At 38.6% G+C, this 25,449-nt stretch overlaps 1 protein-coding gene and 1 non-coding gene across 2 annotated transcripts in view; one reads left to right on the top strand and one right to left on the bottom strand.

The window, feature by feature from the left end:
- Positions 1-25,449, bottom strand: part of dcbld2 (discoidin, CUB and LCCL domain containing 2) — a 68,200-nt gene that overhangs the window by 22,196 nt on the left and 20,555 nt on the right. The window contains exons 4-5 of the mRNA XM_061722975.1: positions 9,800-9,991; positions 4,233-4,457 (exon numbers count right to left, since the gene is read on the bottom strand). Coding sequence (XP_061578959.1) covers positions 4,233-4,457; positions 9,800-9,991 — 417 coding nt within the window. The remainder of the gene's footprint in view (positions 1-4,232; positions 4,458-9,799; positions 9,992-25,449) is intronic.
- trnar-ccg (transfer RNA arginine (anticodon CCG)) lies at positions 22,993-23,065 on the top strand. The gene has a single exon. It is a non-coding gene; the product is annotated as a tRNA-Arg (tRNA).

Genomic DNA, 25,449 nt, shown 5'->3' with positions numbered 1-25,449 from the left:
TGTTGACTTTTTTCTCAACATTGACTTTTTTCCCGAAAATGTACTTCAACATTATTCTCGACATTTCAACGTTTTTCTCTGGATTTCAACTTTTTTCGGAAGATTTCGACTTTTTTCTCGACATTTCGACTTTTTTCTCGAAATTGTACTTCAATATTATTCTCGACATTTCTACTTTTTTCTCAACATTTCGACTTTTTTCTCGAAGTGCATGATGAAAAAATCTTCCTCCTCTAAAATATTACTTTTCTTTTTCTCCTGCCTGGCCCTAATACTCTTCCGTACTTCTCTCTCTCTCTCTCATGTTTTAACTTGTTATGGATCACAAGCCACAGATCCAGCAGCACATCTATCATCTCCTCCAGGTTCTACATCTTTAGTGTTGTTGTCTTCTTCCTTTAGATACACAATCAAATACGTCACAGCAGCTTCTCCAACCTCCTACTTCTCATCTGGGTGTCTAGAAACAAATGAGGACAAGACGAGGCGAGTCGTGCTGAGTAGGTACTGGTTTAAAAGCGCCATACGGTTCACGTCCAAAACAGTCAAACAGTTTCCGAAGCAGTAAAAGTAATTAATCTTTCACCCTCAAGATTATTAATATAATATGTTTTAAATAATTTAAATAAAGACACACATTTCCAAAACGGGGGGGGGTGGGGTCTCCAGACTCAATAATTTACATGAAAACTGAGGAGATTTGAAGAGTCTTCCTCCGCTCAGACCTCAGATCAGATATCAGAAGCTTCCAGCCGAAGGTCAGTCGTGTTTTTAAAGGAAGCTGATTTTATCACCAATTAGACGTCAAATCTGCTCAATTATGTTAAAACAATTTATCCATTTGGACCACGGATCAATTGGCCACAAAAATAGTCAGACTCCCTGTACGTGCAGCAGCAGCTCACGTACCGGGTTGCCAGATCGAGGAAGTGACGGCAGTCGTAAGAACGCTGAGAACAACGCCGGGTCGATACGGGGGTGATGTTTCTATCGGAGGCTGAAACAAGCAGCTCTGGAAACAACAAGCCCCCACGACGGCTCAAACTTTACAATAACTTTATGAAATACGAGCCTAAAGTCAGTCATAAGCAGAACTGGCAACTCAGCAAACGTACAGCACCGGAAAAAACAAAACCGTCATCCATTCATGTGCAATATTCTTTCTTTCATTCATTTTCATAGTGTATATACAGGACTGTCTCAGAAAATTAGAATATTGTGATAAAGTTCTTTATTTTCTGTAATGCAATTAAAAAAACAAAAATGTCATCCATTCTGGATTCATTACAAATCAACTGAAATATTGCAAGCCTTTTATTATTTTAATATTGCTGATTATGGCTTACAGTTTAAGATTAAGATTCCCAGAATATTCTAATTTTTTTCTAAAAAATAATAAAAGGCTTGCAATATTTCAGTTGATTTGTAATGAATCCAGAATGTATGACATTTTTGTTTATGTAATTGTTTATGCATTACAGAAAATCACAATATTCAAATTTCCTGAGACAGTCCTGTATATATATATATATATATATATATATATATATATATATATATATTATTAATATATATATTATATTAATAATAATAATAATAATAATAATTTATAGAGCGCTTTTAAAAGATCTCAAAGACGCTTCACAGACACAAAGATAAAACATCGAGAGCTAGAAAATTAAAATTAAAAACCACAGGATAAAAAAAGATAAGAGATAAAAGATAAAGGATAAGAAACAAATCACACATTAAAAGCTGTAGGAAGAGGTGAGTTTTGAGTCATTTGTAATTTGGGCCGATTGTAGGGCTGCCACTAGTGATGATTTTCTTGTCGATTAATCTATTGATTTTTTTTTTTAAATTAATCGATTAATCTAATGATTATTTTTTTAGATTAATCATAATAATTATTTTTTTTCCACTTTGATAATGATAATATTCTACTCTAAACGTCGACGCCGCAAGGCGACACTGACGGAGATGCTGGTTGACGGACCGACGGAGGAGGAAACACGGAGGAGTCCAAACCTCGGCAGCAGCAGGAAGGACGTCTCCGCACTGACCACGCCCACATTTCTGACGGGTCACACCACAGCTCTCATACCTGTTTTCCACCAAACCGGTTCCAGAGCTGGTTCACAACCGGCTAGTTTTTCCACAGCTCGGGTGCTAAGAGGAGTCATGTCATAGAGGGAATGTGTATGACGTCACAGATGGAACTTCACAGCGGGTTACGCTCACTGAGTGTCAGAAAGACTGAGTGTCAGAAAGACTGAGTGTCAGCGTAAACCTTCAGTTTGAGCAACTGGAAAACATCTAAAATGGGAAAGAGCTTTTGTGCGATCGACTGTACTTATAGATTTAGCAAGAAATCAGAGTTATCGTTTTACAGACTGCCGAAAAATAAGCTTTAGAGAGACAAATGGATCGCTGCAATTCACAGAAACAACTGGATTCCAGACACCGAAACGTGGATTTGTGGTTCCCATTTAGTATCAGGTAATGTTGGATTTTTGGGTAGCTAACGTTAAACGGTCAAATCATAAAGTTCAGTGTCATCACTTTAATTTCTACAACAAATCCTGCCTTGAAGTCGGACCAAGCGTCAAGACTTTTGTAAGCCTTCAAGCTTTGCGTCGTGTATTTCCCCGGCGTAGAAATTAAGTACATATAAATATCAGGAAACTGGATTCGTGGCCAAATATTAATGTCCATGGACCACTGGTTCTTGGTAACTGTACCAAATATTAATGTCCATGGACCACTGGTTCTTGGTAACTGTACCAAATATTAATGTCCATGGACCACTGGTTCTTGGTAACTGTACCAAATATTAATGTCCATGGACCACTGGTTCTTGGTAACTGTACCAAATATTAATGTCCATGGACCACTGGTTCTTGGTAACTGTACCAAATATTAATGTCCATGGACCACTGGTTCTTGGTAACTGTACCAAATATTAATGTCCATGGACCACTGGTTCTTGGTAACTGTACCAAATATTAATGTCCATGGACCACTGGTTCTTGGTAACTGTACCAAATATTAATGTCCATGGACCACTGGTTCTTGGTAACTGTACCAAATATTAATGTCCATGGACCACTGGTTCTTGGTAACTGTACCAAATATTAATGTCCATGGACCACTGGTTCTTGGGGTAACTGTACCAAATATTAATGTCCATGGACCACTGGTTCTTGGGGTAACTGTACGGGTCACTGTCACGTCCAACTGATGCTAATTTAAGCCGATAATTGGCTGTTATCCCTCCACTCCTTCTCCACTAGTTGCAGACATTTTTGCCACTCAGTGTGAGTAAGGGGGTCCAGTGGGGAAGTGACGTCAAAGCAAACCCTCTATTACGTCGCTGCAAAAGTTCTGTCTAGTCCAGAAAAGAGTTGGTGCTGCCTTGGAACCGGTTCTTCTGGTCCGGAGCCAGTTCTTTGTCAGTGGAAACAGAAAGTCCGCTTCCAAACTCAGCACTGGCCCAGAACCAGCTCTGGAAAAGTGGTATCAGATGCTCCACAAAGAAACGCCCAGATCAGGGATCAGCAACCCGCGGCTCTAGAGTCGCATGCAGCTTTGTAGAGCCGCCCTAGTGGCTCCTGGAGCTTTTTCAAAAATGTTTGACATTTTTTTCCCTTTTTTTCTTCTTTTTTCCGCTTTTTTTCTTCCTTCTTTTTTCCTTTTCTCAACATTTCGACTTTCTCAAAATTTTGACTTTTTTCTCGACATTTTGACTCTTCTCAACATTTCGACTTTTTTCTCGAAATGTTTACTTTTTTCTCGACTTTTCGACTTTTTCTCAACATTTTGACTTTTTTCACGAAATTTTGACTTTTTTCTTCACATTTCGACTTTTTTCTCAACATTTCGACTTTCTCGAAATTTTGACTTTTTTCCTCGACATTTTGACTTTTTTCTCGACATTTTAACTTTTTTCTCGAAGTGCATAATGAAAAAAAAAAATCTTCCCCCAGTTCTAACTAATATAGAAACATGCAGCATGTGTTGCCTTCATTCTAAGGCTGATACAAGACTTTTCATTTTTTGCGGCTCCAGACATTTTTTTTTTGTGTTTTTGGTCCAATATGGCTCTTTCAACATTTTGGGATGCCGACCCCTGGTCTAGATGCTTCCCCCCCCAAACCGGGCTGCACGTTGTTCCCTCTGCCTCCAGAACCAGAACGGCCGCCCCGGTGCGTCACCGGGACGTAAAGCCTCACCGATCTGGCTCCTGCCGGGGCCGATGCCGTCGTGCAGGCGGAGGTAGTTGACCTGGCAGTCTCCGTCCTCGATGTCCAGCAGGGCGAAGCGGAAGTGGATCCTCTGGCCCGGCGGGACCCGGATCTCCCACTCGCACACCGAGTTGTTGGGGTACGTCCTGGGGTAGCCCAGGGAGGACAGAGTCCCGCTGCCGGGGCCGAGGACGCTGGGGCCGCAGCCGTCGCCTGGGGGACAGAGGTCAGGGGTCACGCACGGGTGAAAGCAGGAAACACACAGTACGTTTACATGCAGCAAAGAGATCGGATTTCTGATCGTATCAGATAAAGGGCCAATACCAATGTTTACTCTACTTTCTAACACTAGCCCTAAAAAAGGAGCCACAAACCGTAGGGTCCTTGTAATGTTCCCTAGGGATTGGGACACCACTTGCTACGTCACTGCATGGTTTACGTTCGGGTACGTAAGCTAGGGCTGGGCGATATGGACCAAAAGTCATATCTCGATATTTTCTAGCTAAATGGCGATACTCGATATATATCAATATTTTTTTCTGTGCCATAATTGGGGTTTCCCCCAAAGCATTATAGCATAGTAGGGTTGTCACGATACCAAATTTCTGTTTCGATACCGATACCAATATGTATTTCGATACTTTTCGATACTTTTCGATACTTTTTGTAAAAAGGTGGAACTCTCTCAATGTCAATATTTTCCTTTATTTTAAAGCAGACTTTGGGAACAATAACAACAATAAATAAAATAAATAATTGGCATGGGATATTAAAATGTTCAAACCTTTAGAACAGTGTGAACAAGTAAAATAAAGCAATGCCATTCAAATTAAAGTCACGATGTTAAATAAAATACTGTAGCAGCAAAAACTCCTGCTTCTGAGTGGGTGGTGTCACCCTCTCTGAGCCAGGAGCACTAGTCTTCTGTAATTGGGGGAGGGAGGGGGTACAGTATTTTAATTAACATGGTCATTTTAATTTGAATTCCATTGCTTTATTTTACTTGTTCTCATTGTTCAAAAGGTTTGTGTTTTGAAACTATAGGCCACATGAAACATTAAATGGGCATAACTAGAAAAATAAATTGAGGATCATTCTATTATCTACAGGACTGTCTCAGAAAATTAGAATATTGTGATTTTCTGTAATGCAATTACAAAAACAAAAATGTCATACATTCTGGATTCATTACAAATCAACTGAAATATTGCAAGCCTTTTATTATTTTAATATTGCTGATCATGACTTACAGCTTAAGAAAACTCAAATATCCTATCTCAAAAATTTTGAATATTCTGGGAATCTTAATCTTAAACTGTAAGCCATAATCAGCAATATTAAAATAATAAAAGGCTTGCAATATTTCAGTTGATTTGTAATGAATCCAGAATGTATGACATTTTTGTTTTTTTAATTGCATTACAGAAAATAAAGAACTTTATCACAATATTCTAATTTTCTGAGACAGTCCTCTAGGATAGGATTAGATATTGTAGGCTAGTGGAATGTTTTACAAAAGTGTGTTTTAATATATAATATTAATTAATATAATTAATTGCCTTAATGGTTTATAATATATATGAAACATTAAATAATATTAAAATATAAAAAATATATTAAAGTTATATTTCTAGTGTGTGGAATTTATTTAAATATTTTAAGAATGTAATTTTTTTTTTTAAATATATTTTAAAAATTGCATTTATTAACCATGGACATGTTTTAACTCTCTGTATAGGCTGCTGTAGGTTTACTACGGGCTGGGAGAGGCTCTGTACTTCTTTCATTGACATGACAGTGCAGTGAACTGGTGAACAAAGTTATCAGCTGTCGTTCTTGACTGAAGTCGTGGAAGAAGTCCGCGTGGTTGTCCTTTAAACGTTTGGACAAGTTTGAAGTGTTGCCTCCTTTTGCGAGACACGCGTTGTAGCAGCGCTTGCACTGCGGTGCGTCTGGTTCAGTGGTTCGCCCTTAGCGCTCGGTTTGAACCTGAAATATTTCCACACCATACTTCGGGCCCCCATTTTGTCCAAAAGTACGGGCTTTTCTGCAGCTGCCATCTCTTTTTATTTCAATTTTATTTCAACCCGCTCTGTCTGTCTAATAACACGCGACTTCTCGTTTCTCTCTCCTCCGCATGCGAGTGGGAGGGGGAGGCGGCTCTGCTTCTGCAACTACGTCACACTCGCGGACCTTGCCGTGCTTAAAGAGACAGGCTCCAATTTACCAATTCGTTTGCATAGAAAAAATATATAAAAGTACCGTTTGTTTTTAAATGCTGGTATAGTACCGTTTTCAAAACTCTAGTACCGCGGTACTATACTGGTACCGGTATACCGTGCAACCCTATAGCATAGCATCTCTGTTAGCATCTCTGTTAGCATCTCTGTTAGCATCTCTGTTAGCATCTCTGTTAGCATCTCTGTTAGCTTCATTTTATCTGAGGCAAACCCTTAAAAAAACAGTCAGTTTTAATACAAAGCCTCGTGCCAAATGTCACACAGGTTCCTTTATTAACAGAGGTCTGCACAATATCAACATGTATAAAACAAATGAAATAAAAATAAACTGCCTGCATATATAGAATAAAAATGCTTCTTGAATAAAATAAAACAAATATCCCTTTCCTGCATAACAATTAAATTAAAATACACTGTGCAATTAATACAATGTAGACAGTAACAGGCAGACTTTTCCACTGAGGTTGACAGTTGTGCAAATAACAAAACATTTGTGAAAATCTCAAATAAAACATTCAAGTCAATTTGTCACAAAATAAGCTATATCAAAATCATAAAAAAAAGCTATATCGATATAAACGATATTGTCTTGTAACATATCGCGTTTGAAAATATATCGATATATATTAAAATCTCGATATATCGCCCAGCCCTAACGTAAGTGACTGCGTAGTTACGTTTGCACATACGTCACACCATATCAGGAAGCCCAGAGATAAAAGCTGTTTTAATTTCAGCTGTAGTGCTGTTAATATGCCACTTTATTAAGTTTTAATATTTTTTCAGGCGTAAAAGTAACCGTTAAGATCCCCAACCTGGGCTCAGTTTATCCAAATAACGTACGTACGGCGCGCGCCGCTGCGTAACCTACGCCGTAGGCTCTGCGTTGGTGTAACGTGGAACCATAAATCAGCCTTTATTCTGGCGAGATCTGAAAAAACTTTGCAACAACGAGCAAGCGAGTGATTATGTACATTCACTGAGTGAATATTATGAAAGTAAAATATATATTTCTCGCTAGAAATGCAATCAAAACGCATTTTTATGCAGAAACTAACTCAAAATATTGATTTTATTCACTAAAAAATGACAAATGTCCACCATGTTTTTTTGTTTGATTCAGTCTGCAAATGACGACGTAAAGCATTCTGGGAAATTTTCTCTAGTCCTCGGTTGGCGAGTCCGAGAGGACACTCAGGTTTTGGCATTAGGTGGTACGAGGAGGTTCTGCAGGCCCCGGGGTCACGTGCAGATGCATCACGATGAACAACCAAACCTCCTTCTTTACAATGACTATGTTTCCATGCATCAATAACCCTTTTCTAACCGGAATATTGGCTATAACCCGAATTTACACGGCCATGTAAACACCAATAACCCCTTTGAATAACCAGAATTTGCTCATATTCAGGTTTTTAAAAACCCGAATATGACCCCTGGGTTACTCCTTTTAAAACCCGAATATTGGGTCATGTAAACGCCAAACGGAATATCCCCATCAAACGGAACAGGAATTAGTTTTCTGCACATGCTCTGTTCACAAGGAATCCTGGTCTTTTGAGTCCAGGAAGTTCTTATAAACACGGAGAAACAAGACCAGGAGGAGACTAATCACTTCATAAATGTAATGAAGGATATGAACATTTCTGCATTTGTAGACGGTAGAAAGTACCGGGATAGAAGATTTACAACAGGGTTAGCGAAAAGTTGCGCGAAGCAGCATTTGTTTTGAATTTGGATACAGGAAGAAGAAGCAGAAATGACGGGAATTGCGTCATGATGTTCTCTGTGCGTCGCTGGTTTGATCCAGATATCCTGAATGATTAATTACCATGTTAACAGGGATAAACCTGTTTGCTCACGCATGTAAACGGAATATTCCGAATGTTTCAGTAACTGGAATATTGACCTTAACCCGAATTTTGACTGCATGGAAACGTAGTCACAGATGTTCCCGAACAGCTGGACATCCCTGGACTGCAGCTACCGCCCCCCTGGATCTGGCTCAGACATGCAGTCCCACATTAATAAAACCAGAACTAAACCTTTTAACGGGAAATTACATTAGAAACTATGACGAAATTAGCACGTGTTTACATCCGTGACCCACCAACCTAAGGCCACCTGAGTTTAGCTTTTCACTGAAGAAAAAACTAATCAAAACTACTCAAATGTTTAAATGTCGCAACAGTTTGTGGAAAACAACCATGTTTTTAAATACATTTTCATCGACTTTTGCTTTGACTGCAGTTGAAACTGGTGAAAGTGAAGCCACCTGGAAGAAGAGGACACAAGGCCATGAGCTCCGTGCAGATCTGAGAACACAAACTGGCTAATTAAAGGGTCTGCAGCTTCATAGAAATGCGAATAAGATAAAAAAACGGTAATGTGGACAAAATTTGAATAATTTAGGGCTGCTTGAGGATTCGGCGTGAACCCAGTCCACCGTGGAGTCGCTGTTCCATCACAATCTCAGTTTTTAGTGTTTCATGAGCTGATGTTTAGCCCTTATATATATATATATATATATATATATATATATATATATATATATATATATATATGCATTTTTAATGTATCATATATTCTAACATATCATATATTTAGTTTATTAATATATATATATGCATTTTTAATATATAATATATATCTTATATATTTTAATATATCATATTTAGTTTATTAATACATATATATATATATACATATATATTTTTTCTTATATATATATATTTTGTATATATATTTTTTTCTTTTTTTATATATATATATATATGCATTTTTAATAATATATATCATATATTTTAATATATATCACATATTTAGTTTATTAATACACATATAAATATATACATATATATTTTTGTATATATATATATATATATTTTTTTTTATTATTATTATTATTATTATTATTTTTACATTATTATTAGGCTCAGAATTTTTTTTTTTTTACTTTCTAACTTGTCTGCATATATATATTAATGGTTAATACCATGTTGGTAAAAACCTATATGTGTTTCATGAGCTGATGTTTCGCCCATTCAAATCTGCACCGACAAACTAACTAATTAAAGGTCTCCAGCTGTTTATAAAAAAGGGAAATGAGACCAAACATTGCAAGTGGGATATAATAAATGATATATAAGGGCATGTTAATTCGGCATGAACCCAGTCCACCGTGGGGCCGCTGTTCCTGCACAATCTCGGTTTTAAGAACCGGTTCTCCCGGTTCTCCCGGTTCTCCAGAGCCGCACCGGGGCCCCGCCGGGGCTCCAGCCCGGGGCCCCTGCGCCTCGGCCCGGGCAGACTAACCTTTCTGCGCCCGGCAGCCTCCCTGGGTGAGCACGGCGAGGATCCACAGGACGAGGAGCCCCGCGGCCCCCGACGGTCCCCCGCCCAGCATTACTGCAGCCTGCAGTCCGAGTGCATGCTGCCCGCTCCGGGGACCCGGCTCCCCCGCCTCGAACCCTGGATCCTCCCGGGGACCGGCGTCGGTGCTCCGGCCTCAAACCCTGGACTCGTCCCGGGGACCGGCGACGGCTCTCCGGCGGGTTATAGTGGTTTTTCTTCACGGATCCAGTGTGTTAAAGGTGCTCTGCTCCCAAACACGGCCGATCCGAGCAGCTACTTCCTTCCCCCGATAGACGCTCCGCCCCGGACCAGGAACTGGAGACCGAGAGAGGGAGAGAGGGAGAGAGGCCCCCATGTGGTCCCATGTGGCCCCATGTGGTCCCATGTGGCCCCATGTGGTCCCATGTGGCCCCATGTGGTCCCATGTGGCCCCATGTGGTCCCATGTGGCCCCATGTGGTCCCATGTGGCCCCATGTGGTCCGGGGCATATATGCATATGTATTTTTAATATATAATATATATTTTAATATATCATAATGTGATATATTTAGTTTATTAATACATATATATATATATATATATATATATATATATATATATATATATATATATATATATATATATATATATATATATATTTTTGTATATAATATTATTATTATTATTAGGCTCAGAAATACTTGATATATATATCATCATATATATATATATATATATATATATATATATATATATATATATATATATATATATATATATATATATATATATATATATATATATATAAAATGGCATGCCGTTCAGGAAATTAATATTTGAATATATTGAATGAACCCCGAATATATTGAATGAACCTTGAATATATTTAATGAACCTTGAATATATTTAATGAACCTTGAATATATTGAATGAACCCCTGAATATATTGAATGAACCTTGAATATATTGAATGAACCTTGAATATATTGAATGAACCTTGAATATATTGAATGAACCTTGAATATATTGAATGAACCTTGAATATATTGAATGAACCCCCGAATATATTGAATTAACCTTGAATATATTGAATTAACCTTGAATATATTGAATGAACCTTGAATATATTGAATGAACCTTGAATATATTGAATGAACCTTGAATATATTGAATGAACCTTGAATATATCGAATGAACCTTGAATATATCGAATGAACCTTGAATATATTGAATGAACCTTGAATATATTGAATGAACCTTGAATATATTGAATGAACCCCCGAATATATTGAATTAACCTTGAATATATTGAATTAACCTTGAATATATTGAATGAACCTTGAATATATTGAATGAACCTTGAATATATTGAATGAACCTTGAATATATTGAATGAACCTTGAATATATTGAATGAACCCTGAATATATTGAATGAACCCTGAATATATTGAATGAACCCCTGAATATATTGAATGAACCTTGAATATATTTAATGAACCTTGAATATATTGAATGAACCTTGAATATATTCAATGAACCTTGAATATATTGAATGAACCTTGAATATATTGAATGAGCCCCCGAATATATTGAATTAACCTTGAATATATTGAATGAACCTTGAATATATTCAATGAACCTTGAATATATTGAATGAACCTTGAATATATTGAATGAACCTTGACTGACGTCATCATTACCACCATCTTATACATCATATTTGCTGCTGCTGCAAATATGAGCCAGTCGGCTCGCAATCTAGCCACAGAAACCAGAGAAAAAAAAGTTTATTGTGATAGTTTGTTGTGGCTGGTGTCGGCCAAGCTGAGTCTCTGTGACATGTATTCCGGTTGTGAACTGGCATCACCATGACCCAAAACATGGATAAAGTTACTCCACTGTTGAGCTTTCTACGAAATCGCGGTGTACCAGAAGAGTTCCTCTCACGCATGGAACAAGAACATGTAAGTGTAGAAAACTTCTTGTAAAAACTCTATTTCACTGCTGTCAAGGCTCATTCATGCAGCTAGTATAAGTTAGTTAACTTAGTCAGCCAGCCGGGGTTACCGGGTAACACCGGTATTATGCCGAGTTTTGCATCCCTGCCGCAAATTACCATGTGATTTCTATCAAACTTTGATTTTAAAGTGTCATTACTGAGTGTTATGGGGTTGAGTTTTGCTGCACGGTGACGCAATTCTCGGCAGGGATGCAAAACTCGGCATAACACCGGTGCAGTAACTACAATTACCAGGAGAAAGAGATGCTGCTGTTTCAAGATTTATTTACTTGTAATGAGAAGATAAATCTTGTTCCATTGGCAGATTTTTTCTACTTATTTCAAGTGAAAATCTACTTGAAACAGCTGAAAATTGTCAAATAACAAGTTATTTTTCTGGTAATGAGTCTTGTTTTAAGTGTAATGAGATTTTTTTTTTACTAAAAATGAGACATTTTAACTAGAAATAAGACAAATATTCTTGTTAAGATTTTGAGTTTTTGCAGTGTGAAATGCATCAGTAAATAAAAGGGTTAAAAGAGAGTCTCAGCAGCCCTGGTGCATTGTGGGAGATTGCTTCACAGGTGAGGAGGGAGAGCTGAAGCCTCTCCATGTTTGGTTCTCACCTGAGAGTAGAAAGCAGGCGTGGCCCTGGAAGGAGGAGAAGGAGGAGGAGAAGGAAGAGAAGAAGGAGGGCGGACGACACGGGGTTTCTGGGGATTTCCTGTCATGTTCTAACAGAACCAGACGGACCCGGAGCTGCCACTCACTCACCGCTTTCCCACCAAACCGGTTCCAGGGCTGGTTCTGGTTTTTTTTTAACCAGAAAAGGCCAAACTGAACAAAAAGCACACAAAGAGTGCGTTTACATGGGAAGTTTAATTCCTCTTTAATTCAAAATTAAAATTAAATCCGATTTAAAATGAGTAAAAATGACCATGTAAACACCTAATTCTGAATGAAAATGGCCATTCCGAATTAAACTTAATTCCGAAGTAAGTGGCTGGTTTATTCCGATTTTAAATCCGAATAGAATAATTCCGCGATCATGTATACACTCATTCTGCTTTAAATGATTTCCGGTCTTTCTGCGCTGCTCGTTCCCTCGCCCGTCTGTCTCCATGACGCTTATATTCCGCGCTGGGCTTGTTTTCCAAGGCAGGCGGAAGCAGCAGCGGGATGACCGGGATGGGGGGGCACCGGGACCGCAGGCCAGCACGCAGCTCCCGAGGCTCCGGCCTGCAAACATGCACAAAAGAGAAAAAAGGGGACCAGCACAAGAAACTACAGGAGCGATGGACAAAAATGATAGCTATGAGATATTTATAATAAATAAAAATGGAAAGGGAGAAGAGAGGAAGGGAAGAGGAGAGGAACAGAAGGGTGAGAGGCACCGCCCAGCGGATCATGTCGGTGCCCCCCTGCAGCATAGGCCTATAGCAGCATATCTACCACCAAGCTATATTTGAGACTAACTATTATAGTCTTGTTCTATAGCTGCAACTATGACTACTGACTCTAACACACTAGAGTTTACACTACCTAGAGATTTACCAACACCAGCTAGAGGTTTACTAAACACTAACTATAGGCTTTACTAAACAGAAAGGTTTTAAGTTTAGTTTTAAAGGTGGAGGTGGTGTCAGCCTCCTTAACCCAGATTGGAAGTTGGTTCCAAAGTAATGGTGCCTGATAGCAGAACGCCTGCCCTCCAAATCTACATTTGGATACTCTAGGAACTACGAGTAAACCTGCACTCTGAGAACAGAGAGCTCTGCCAGGAACATAAGGCACTATCAGGTCTTGCAAATACTGCGGAGCTAAGCTGTTTTGGGCTTTATATGCAAGTAATAAAATTTTAAATTGGATTCTGAATTTTACAGGTAGCCAATGGAGCGACGCTAACACTGGAGAGATGTGGTCTCTCCTGCTGATTCCTGTCAGTACTCGTGCCGCTGCATTTTGGATCAGCTGGAGCTTAGTAAGGGGGCTGGACCAGTGGGGAAGTGACATCAATGCAGACCCTCTATAGCAAGACTGGGAGACAGAGACATTTTCCAATAAGAACTAATCTGGATGCAGCAAAGCATCATGGGAGGAGGAGGAGACAACCTGTCTTTTAGAGATGTGTCCACGGAGGAGCTACGTGGACCAAGTCCTGTTAGAGCGGATACCTGGTTGTTGCTGCAACTTTCACGCAAACACAGAGACGTAACTGGCGTTAGAGACGTAATGACGTGGCTCCTCTTAGCACCCGAGCTGTGGAAAAACAAACTGGTTCTCAGCTGGTTCCCAAGTTGAACGAGTTGTGAACCAGAACCAGCTCTGGAACCGGTTTGGTGGAAAAGGGGTGCAGTAAGTGTCATGTCATGTGAATCCACCTGGACGGGGGATCTGTGATGTCATCTGTGGGTTTCCTGCTGAGTGCTTGTGCAGACCCGTGTTGGGATGTGTCAGTCAGAGTCAGCATGTTTCTCCTTCAGACGTCCATTAGCTCGGAGAAGCCCGGACCGCTCCGTCCAGCGACAGGATGTTGTGGTCTTTAAGTGAAAATCCTGGCACGGAAGTAGCACCCGCATCACTTTGAGCCCTTCCCAGAGGATGATGGGTAATCTGAAGCCCCTCCATCCCCCACTAATGGCGCTTTTTCATTAGTACCTACTCAGCCCGACCCGCCTTGTATCGGTTTGGTTCTTTCCCACTAGGCAAGGGGTCGGCAACCCAAAATGTTGAAAGAGCCATATTGGACCAAAAACACAAAAAACAAATATGTCTGGAGCCGCAAAAAATGAAAAGTCTTGTATAAGCCTTAGAATGAAGGCAACACATGCTGCATGTTTCTATATTAGTCAGAACTGGGGGAAGATTTTTTTTCATTATGCACTTCGAGAAAAAAGTCGAAATGTCGAGAAAAAAGTCGAAATGTCAAGATTACAGTTTTTCACAATTGTTTAAACACATTTATTGGAACATCAGACACAATGTGCACAACCTGAAACTCATTTTTCAGGTGGCTGAACCAATCCTGCTGAACTCCAAGCACATTTACTGCTCTAAACTCAAATTCCCATTCCATACCACACATTTCTCACAACACTACACACAATTCCCAATACCCTGCACACTCTTCCTGAATTCCCTCTCTTGCTGATCACACAGAATACACAGTCAGTCACATTTCTAAACTCCAAAGGCTGTTGTGCAATATGCAATCAGCAATTTGCCATTGAATTCATATTCATTGATGAAGCGGGTTCAACCTTGTAAAAAGAAGGCGCCGAGGGAGGAATATCATCGGCCAGCGTGCCATCACAGAGGTCCCCGGCCAGCGTGGAGGGAACATAACAATGTGTGATGCCATCAATCACCACGGCGTCCTCCATCACCATGCCACCCTTGGCCCCTACAACACTGCACTTCTTCTAGCATTCCTGGACCAGCTCTACAATATCCTTGTCCAGCCAGACCAGATGGAGGACACAGACACTATATCTCCCTCCATACTCTCCCTTCCTCAACCCAATTGAGGAGTTTTTCTCTGCCTGGAGATGGAAGGTATATGAGAGAAATCCTCAGACACGGATCTCACTGCTGCAGGCCACGGAGGACACATGTGGCGATGTCACTGCTGAGGCCTGTCAAGGCTTCATGCGGCGTTGTAGGAGATTGTTCCCCCGCTGCTTGGCCAGGGAGAACATCGACGTGGACGAGGTCCTGTGGCCAGCCAGGGATGAAATGCAGGATGCAGCCTAATACTTTTGTTCTGTTTCTATTTTCTGTCAAGTTTTTATCCACAGCTTGCTGTGATGTCCAGTGGACTGCACATTTTGAGTCCAAATACTGTACTGTAAAAATATTATTTGTTGTTACAGTAAAGAATTGTGTGTTTTCTATTTGAGTAGCCTATACATAAGAATACTATATGGTGATAAACTACATCCAACAGCTGAAGGTGAAACACTGAACATACAAATGCATGATTCTACTGAGGCATTCATTCATTCATTCATATAGTGTTTTCCATTCATACTATAGTGTCTTCCATTCTGCACATCAGTGTTCAGTGGGTGCTTAGAAACGTCTACTCAAATGATGTATGTGTTTGACATTTGAGAAGGAAATACCATTTAGTGAAGAGTTAACACTGTTTTGAGGGTAGAGTGTGCTTTTGCAAGAGAAGTGTAGGATTTTGCATTTTGTGTGTGAGTTTTTTAATTTTTGTTTAGAGTTTTGAGAAAGTGAGGTAGTCAATCAGGAAATGTGTTTAAACAATTGTGAAAAACTGTAATACAATCTTGAGAAAAAAGTTGAAATTTCGAGAAAAAAGTCGAAATGTCAAGAAAAGTTGAAATGTTGAGAAAAAAGTCCAAATTTCGAGAAAAAAGTCGAAATGTCGAGATTAAAAAGGAAAGGAAAAAGGAAGAAAAAAAGAGAAAAAAAAGGAAAAAAGAAAAAAAGATTTTTGAAAAAGCTACAATATGTCACAGCAGCTTCGCTCCAACCTCCTACTTCTGCTATGGATTGTATTGGAAAAGAAACCAGGCCAAGCTGAGATGAGTAGAGTTAAGATGAGTAGAGTTGAGATGAGTAGAGTTGAGATGAGTAGAGTTGAGATGAGTAGAGTTAAGATGAGTAGAGTTAAGATGAGTAGAGTTAAGATGAGTAGAGTTAAGATGAGTAGAGTTAAGATGAGTAGAGTTAAGATGAGTAGAGTTAAGATGAGTAGAGTTAAGATGAGTAGAGTTAAGATGAGTAGAGTTGAGATGAGTAGAGCTGAGATGAGTAGAGCTAGGATGAGTAGAGTTAAGATGAGTAGAGTTAAGATGAGTAGAGTTAAGATGAGTAGAGTTAAGATGAGTAGAGTTAAGATGAGAAGAGTTAAGATGAGTAGAGTTAAGATGAGTAGAGTTAAGATGAGTAGAGTTAAGGTGAGTAGAGTTAAGATGAGAAGAGTTAAGATGAGTAGAGTTAAGATGAGTAGAGTTAAGATGAGTAGAGTTAAGATGAGTAGAGTTAAGATGAGTAGAGTTAAGATGAGTAGAGTTAAGATGAGTAGAAGATGAGTAGAGTTAAGATGAGTAGAGTTAAGATGAGAAGAGTTAAGATGAGTAGAGTTAAGATGAGTAGAGTTAAGATGAGTAGAGTTAAGGTGAGTAGAGTTAAGGTGAGTAGAGTTAAGATGAGAAGAGTTAAGATGAGTAGAGTTAAGATGAGTAGAGTTAAGATGAGTAGAGTTAAGGTGAGTAGAAGATGAGTAGAGTTAAGATGAGTAGAGTTAAGATGAGTAGAGTAAAGATGAGTAGAGTTAGGATGAGTAGAGTTAAGATGAGTAGAGTTAAGATGAGTAGAGTTAAGATGAGAAGAGTTAAGATGAGTAGAGTTAAGATGAGTAGAGTTAAGATGAGTAGAGTTAAGGTGAGTAGAGTTAAGATGAGTAGAGTTAAGATGAGTAGAGTTAAGATGAGTAGAGTTAAGGTGAGTAGAGTTAAGATGAGTAGAGTTAAGATGAGTAGAGTTGAGATGAATAGAGTTAAGATGAGTAGAGTTAAGATGAGTAGAGTTGAGATGAATAGAGTTAAGATGAGCCATAATACACTCCTTTTCCACCAGTGTCTCCCTGTCCTGGCGATGAGGTCGACCCCGACTGCAGGACATTTGAGGACATTTGAGGACGCCCCGCTGGAGACTTCAGGAATATCCACTTGTTATTCCCTGTAATACACCCCGGCCTGGCGAACGCCTGCGTGACGTAACCGCCCGTAACCATAGCAACCGCTGTGGCAACAAACACAGATCCTTAGCCTGTAGCTCCTGAGTAATCTGTTGGATGATTCAGTCACTATTGTTATTTTCTTTTTTTGTTCTCTGGATGTGTGTGTGTGTGTGTGTGTGTGTGTGTGTGTGTGTGTGTGTGTGTGTGTGTGTGTGTGTGTGTGTGTGTGTGTGTGTGTGTGTGTGTAGAGGGTGTAGAAGGAATGATCCAGTCCTTCATTCCTTCTCCTCCCTCTCTCTCTCTTTCACTTTTGCAGAAAGAAAAGTGAGAAGGACGTTTTCAGACTATGTGATCGTTTGGGAAAACTAGTCTTATTAAGAAATAATATGCTATATGTTGATACAAAACCACAGACTGTATAAGAAGAACTGGACACATCCTTTGTGACGTCATCCATAGGTTTCTGAAGGACATTTGAGGCTTTTTTCCATCTGATGGTGCAAACGCTCTGTAGTTCCACCACTGACCACTAGAGGGAGGTGTCGGCTCTTTGTCTGCAGCAAATGTTTCTGTGTTTCTACCTGTTTATCAGACATAACATTCTTATCCTATATGTTGGCCACCGTCACTATCTATCTATCTATCTATCTATCTATCTATCTATCTATCTATCTATCTATCTATCTATCTATCTATCTATCTATCTATCTATCTATCTATCTATCTATCTATCTATCTATCTATCTACACTGATACAAATATTGTGCTTGATCTACTTTAAAATAACAAGTCAGCTTTTTGCACGAGATTATTATGTAGATCAAGAAAGACTAATCTTTGTATAAACTACTTAATTGTATCTATGTAATAATACATTTAGCAAGTACAATCAACTTAATTGTGTTAAGTTTACTTTATTTATCAAAATTAAGTTGACTTTACTTGCAAATTAATTTTGTACATACTAAAAATGAAGTAGTTTATACAAAGACTAATCTTTCTTGATCTACATAATAATTTCATGCAAAAAAGTTGCCTTAATTTTTTTAAAAGCAGATCAAGCAAGATATTTTTTACTGTTGTGTTCTACTTAAACAAATAAAGCATTTCGTTTCATCTAAACGTTGGTCAATCTGCCCAATAGATTAAAATTGTTAAAGGAAAAGTAAATACAACAAAATCATTACTGGTTGTTTGTGTGTAAATGAAAAGATTGCCTGGGATTACATAAATAAATGCTGCTTGTTAAGGAAAAAATGCACGATGTCTTATTTTTTGAACGAATGCAGATTAAGTTCAAAACTAGATGAATTCATGCAAAGCAACAAACTTCATCATCTATCTATCTATCTATCTATCTATCGTCGTTTCTATTTAGTTTCAAACTGGAATATGAAATGTTGGCATTTGGATCAGAGTAATCTGATCGCCGTAGCAACACTCATTATTTACTCATTATTTTCCTGATCAGGTTTGATTAATTTATTGAGCCATTTATTTACAATAATATAACAAAGTAGTTAAATATTAACAGATGAATTAATGACCAGATTTAATGAAACATTGAAATAATTAGATCAGATTTTATTTTTTGTTTTGGATTCATTTATTTCATTTCAATCAAGTAATAAAATTAATCAGTGTAGAAATGTAAACATTAATTTGATAAACAAATATAAAGAAAATTAGTTTAATCAGTAAAGAGTATTAAATTAAAGGCCGGCCACCATGATGTGAATAATTAAATAAGAAGCAATTTTAAAAGCAAATTTATCTCGTTAAAACCGTATTTTAAAACCAGAACCATCACATCCAGGCGACTTCGTCAGCCCAATCCGGGTGTAAACCAGTGCTGGTTGCCATGGTAACGAGTTCAAACCAGCAGCAGGCCTTAACAGGAATTAGTGGTTGTAAATAATACATGGATACAATAAAACTAATTTAAACAGAGTTCAATATCTTTTAAAAAAATAAAGTGCTGTCATAATTGATTTTCTTTAAAACACAAACACATTTAACAGGCCTGAATTAACAATTGAAGACTTTTACAGGTGGTTAATTTAACTGGCTTTAAAGATTTTCTGCAACTAATAATCTCGACTCTCAACGTTTAGATGTTGTCGAGTTCTGGGAGTTTAAACTGGAATATCTGATCTCTGGCGCTGATGAAGAGACGTTGATTATTCAGCAGCTGATTATTCAGCAGCTGAACCTCTCTTAACATGTTCAAACATATGTTAAAATCAGTTTTCACAGAACAATGTCATTATTTTTAATCAAGTACCATTATTTGTCATGAATTATTTTTAGCTTTCTGATCCTTGTATGTTTTATGTTTATTTGTTTCTTGTTTTGATATGTTTTTATTTTTTTTTTTAAGTTACTTGTCCTTGTATGTATTTTCTTTTATATGAAACTGAATTTATTTTTCTGCTGCCATCTTGACCAGGACTCCCTGGCAGAAGAGATATTGTATCTCAATGGGACTTTCCTGGATAAATAAAAGATAAATAAAAAAAATGTAATAAAATTATTCAGCAGCTGATTTTTCAGCAGATGTGACCATGAAGATAAATAACCGCAGAGGGAGTTTCCTCTGGAAGCAGCGAGACAGCGCCGCCGTGTGGCCGGTCCGGGTTATAACCAGTAGGGTTATAATCAGTCTGGGCTTAAAAAAAGAAATCCAGCAATAAATGTAAAGTATGTTAAATAAAGATGCACTAATATTTATGAATCTGAACACATCAGAAGTGCAAATGCCCAGCTGGTTGCCCAGGACGACGGCTCCAGTTCCGTCCATCACTGTTCTGGTTTCTGGATTTTCTTGTGGAATTTCTCAGATTCTTGCAAAACTAACTCCAGAGTTTATTACTGTGTTTCTTCAGAGAAGAAGATAAAAATTAATATAAGCAAATAAAAATAAGATAGTCAGCCTGCAGCAAACATTGGCCGTTGTCCATGTCGCACAAATCCAACAAGAAACAGCCGGTAAAGTATTTAAATGTCACCAGCAGAACCAGCCGTGACAGGTGTTGGTCTGGAAGGACAAAGTTCTGATAATCTCTCTTCAGAAACCTCTGGACGACGTCACCAGAGCTTTGTCCAGTTTTTCTTCTGCCATCCATCATCTCAACAGTTTAAAATCAGAATGTCGTTTATTCAACTGCTTGTAAAACTCTTTACATTCCATCTCTTTGATTTCAAGCAGTACAAAAATACACTTGTCTGAAACTGTTTTTTTATAGACTTTTAAGTGGCTTTGAAAGCAGGTTCATGGAGATAAAGGGTTAAAAGGTCATAGAACCTGGTCCAGGTGAGCCAGGTCTCTGATTAGTTCAGACAGACGTGACTTTTTATTTTAGTTTTTATTTTTCTGCTTGTTTCTGTTGTCATCAACGCAGCCGTGACGGACAGAAGAAGGTAGAACCGTGTTTGTGTCCAAATGTCTGAATGTGTGTGTGAGGAGGAGGTGAATTACGTCCTCCGTCCTCAATCTGTCACCTGGACCTGAACGGTTCTGCTTTTGGACGGTTTGTGGTTTCAGGGACTCGGAGAGAAATGTTTTGGTTTTTTTAAGCTGCCAGTTTCCTCTTGTTTCTTGTTCTGGGTAAACGACGCGGCCGGAGGACGTGGTCTCCTGCAGGAGAACGTGGCTGGTGGTCCAACCGGGGGACGAGCATCAACCTCAGGGTGAGTCTCCCAGGCAGGGGCGGCTCCAAAACTGTTTCCTAGAGGGGCCAGAGGGGGCCACTTCAATTCTTGGGGTGGAACCAAAACTAAAAGCCATCATTACAGACTTTATTATACTGTTGTAGTATACAGGCTCAGAAATACTTTTTTTTTTTTTTTTTTACTTTCTAACTATTGGTAAAAACCAATATAAAAAACCAAACCAATATATATATATATATATATATATATATATATATATATATATATATATATATATATATATATATATATATATATATATATATATATATATATATATATATATATATATATATATATATGCATTTTTAATATATCATATAAATCATATATATTTTAATATATCATATATATTTATTTTATTAATATGTACGGTATATTCAATTCAATTCAATTTTATTTATATAGCGTCTAATACAACAGATCTCTAGACGCTTTCCAGAGATCCAGAACATGAACATAAACATTAACATAAACATAAACCCCTGAGCAATTATTACATAAACAATGGCAGGTAAAAACTCCCATAGTGGGAGAAAAGCCTTAAGCCAAACAGTGGCAAGAAAAACTCCACTTTAGGAGGAAAGAAACCTTGACCAGGACCAGGCTCATAAGGGGGGACCCTCCTGCCGAGGGCCAGACTGGGGAGTCGGGGACGTCAGCAGCACAGCAGGCAGGTGGAAGCAGCAACGCCCGCCCTCCAAATCTACATTTAGATACTCTAGGAACTACGAGTAAACCTGCACTCTGGGAGCGGAGAGCTCTGCCAGGAACATAAGGCACTATCAGGTCTTGCAAATAATGCGGTGCTAAGCCGTTTTGGGCTTTATACGCAAGTAATAAAATTTAAAATTGGATTCTGAATTTTACAGGTAGCCAATGGAGCGACGCTAACACTGGAGAGACGTGGTCTCTCCTGCTGATTCCTGTCAGTACTCGTGCTGCTGCATTCTGGATCAGCTGGAGCCTATTCAGCAAATTACTTGGACATCCTGCTAATAACACATTACAGTAATCTAGTCTAGAAGATACAAACGCATGAACTAGTTTTTCTGCATCCCTCTGCGAGAGGATTTTCCTAATTTTTGCAATATTACGGAGATGGAAAAACGCTATTTTACAAACCTGATTAACATATGGTTTAAACGACAAATCCTGATCGAAAACAACACCAAGGTTTCTCACAGTTGCACTGGAAGCCATCACAACACCATCTAGTCCCTTCCTAAGATGCTCTGGACCAAGAATGATAACCTCTGTTTTATCTGAATTTAGAAGCAAGACATTTCTGGACATCCAGTCCTTGATGTCTCTAAGACATGCCTGAAGTTTAACCAACGGTTCTGTCTCATCCGGCTTCATAGACAAATAGAGCTGCGTATCATCAGCATAACAATGAAAGTGTATGCCGTGATTCTGGATTATACTTCCCAATGGCTGCATGTATAAACTGAACAAGATTGGCCCTAGCACTGAACCCTGTGGAACACCATAACAGACCCTTGACTGTTCTGAAGAAACCTCATGTACATGAACAAACTGGAACCTGTCAGATAGATATGATTTAAACCAACGTAGAGCTGTCCCTTTAATCTCAACAACATATATTTGTATATATATATACAAAGTTGGGTGAATGAGAGGGCCATATCAATAATTTACTGTCTCCCTACATTTTGCTTTTCTTAACAATCTCAAAGGATGTTTTCAAAGTGTTTCTCAAAATTGTATTACCTTCTTGTCTTTACGTGGCCCAGTGGCCTAATGGATAAGGCATCAGCCTCCGGAGCTGGAGATTGTGGGTTCAAGTCCCATCTGGGTCGTAACAGTTCAGTAAAGCTTGTTGATGAAACATTGAAAGCTTTGCTGGTAATTTAGAAACTGTGAAATTATATCCTAACAGAAATTTTAAGCCACCCCGCAGATCTTTTTTCCAGCGATGGATGTCTACAGCGTCTACGGAGAGTAATCTGCATCTTCCAGGTTCAGGACAGAGGGCTCCTGTTCCCGTCGGGGGTAAAAACACACACCGGTCACGCTGGTCTCCTCCGGACAAACCTCCGTCTCAGCATCCGGACGAGTCCTGGCCTCGTCTCCCTCCTCCGTGCTGCTCCATCAGCTGACCTTTGACCCCGGCCTCAGCTTTGATATCTGGATGCAGATTTCCAGTTCCAGTGTTGAAGGAACCGTCTCCTCCTCACCTGATTATTTATCCGTGTCCGTGTGGGTGTTTCCCCCCCGTGGGTGTTTTCTTTCCCTCCTCTTCTCACTTCTGGACTTTTTCCAGTATTTATTTTCAGTTTTGAGCCGCCGCCGACGCGGCGTGACCACCGTGAAGGATCGTTATCGCCGCTCTAAGCTGGTGGTCCTGCAGGCCGGCGAACCGTCGCCTCACAGGGCCGAGGCTTCGCCTGCCGGCTAACGAGCCGGAGCCCCGACGGACCAGTCCATCATTTCAAGTTTATTTATTTATAACCCACTTTAACAACAACGGCTGACCAAAGTGCTGGACAAGTGAAAGACAAATAAAAACAAAACAGGAAAATGTAAAACATAAAACACATAAATTAAATACAACAATCATGGCGAGTTAAAAGTACGGAGTATTAGGGCCATGCAGCAAAAAATATTTGAGAGGGGAAGATTTTTCTTAACGGAAGCGTAATGCTGCCACCCCAGAAAAATAAAAAAAGATCAATATCACGTTATAACGTGAAAAGTTTATTGTTATAACGTGATATTTTTCACGTTATTACAATATACAAACTTATCACGTTATAACGTGATAATTTATTGTTAGAACAATAAACGCTTCACGTTATAACTGATATTTTTTTATTTGTCTTGGGTGGCAGCATTACGCTTCCGTATTTTTTTTTATTGTGCACTTCGAGAAAAAAGTCGAAATGTCAAGATTAATGTTGAAATACAATTTTTATGAATAAAGTAGAAATTTTGACTTTTTTCTCAACATTTCGGCTTTTTCTCGAAGTGCATAATGAAAAAAAAACGTCCTCGTTTAAAATATTATTTTTATTTTTCTCCTGCCTGACCCTAATACTCTTCTGTATAAAACCTAGTGAGTAAAAATGATGCCTTTGTACAAAAGATCGATTTTCCGATTCTAAATCGATTCTCATATTAATTCCTAAAAATCCATTCATATGTCGAAAGATCGATTTAATTTTTTTTGGGTATTTTTTTGTTTATCCCCAAAAAATGAATGTTTTGTTTTGTTGGACACGAGAATAACTGGGGCCATGTTTTTGTCTTTATATATGTTTAAAGGTATGAAAACATTAAAGTTTTCAGTTATAATTGCATAAATTGTCTATATTTCATTACTTTATATACTGTCTTGGAGTTACATTTGCATAAAATGCTAAAAACCCAATTCTCAAAAATTAAAAACCGAAATAGGCCGAAAATGGAACAAATAAAACCGATTTGATCCGTCTCTGTTTCCTCCCTGGATCTGTTTGGTAATTCTTCCCCACGATGTTTCTGAAAGCAGTTCTATCAGCATTCTGGGAGCTGATTGGTCCTTACAGCATCATTAGCTGCAATACTTGCTGTTGAATCTCAATATAATACTAGTATTAATATGTTGCAGAACTACAGTCATATCATTCATGTAACAGTTCAAAAAACAGTTGGTTTTTTTATGACCAACTTTTTATTGATTTTCAAAGTAATTTCCCATGCGAGGTAGGATAACAATGAAGAAAAAAAAAAATATATATTTCAAACAATATTCAAGAGCATCAACATTTCAAACATATACTTGTATCAGTATAAAATTTATCAAAAGACGATGCTCAGCAATTTTAATGTACACTGAAATCCACCCCTCCCCACCCAATGACTGCACAAACAAGCTCAAAAAACAGTTTTAATAACACTAACCCAAATCGATATCGGAATCGAATCGAATCAAATCTTGATCATCGATTCTGAATCTTAAGAATCGGAATCGAATCGATTCTTGTCATTTGAATCGATCCCCAGTCCTAGATGCAACGGCGTTACACGACGCAGGAACTGCAGTAGACGGTTCTGTTGCAGATGCTGCTGTTTTTGGAGGTAACAATTATTCCTTTTAAAAAAAACTACACGTGCAACCGTCAGCTTGGACCAGTAAAGTAGTGTTTGGTGTTCAGTACTTTCACCTCACAGTCAGAAGGTTTCTGGTTCAGATCCTCATGTT

Source organism: Cololabis saira, chromosome 6 (genome assembly GCF_033807715.1).
Source record: "Cololabis saira isolate AMF1-May2022 chromosome 6, fColSai1.1, whole genome shotgun sequence".
NCBI classification, from domain to species: Eukaryota; Metazoa; Chordata; class Actinopteri; order Beloniformes; family Belonidae; genus Cololabis; species Cololabis saira.
This window is presented reverse-complemented; position numbering and strand designations above follow the sequence as displayed.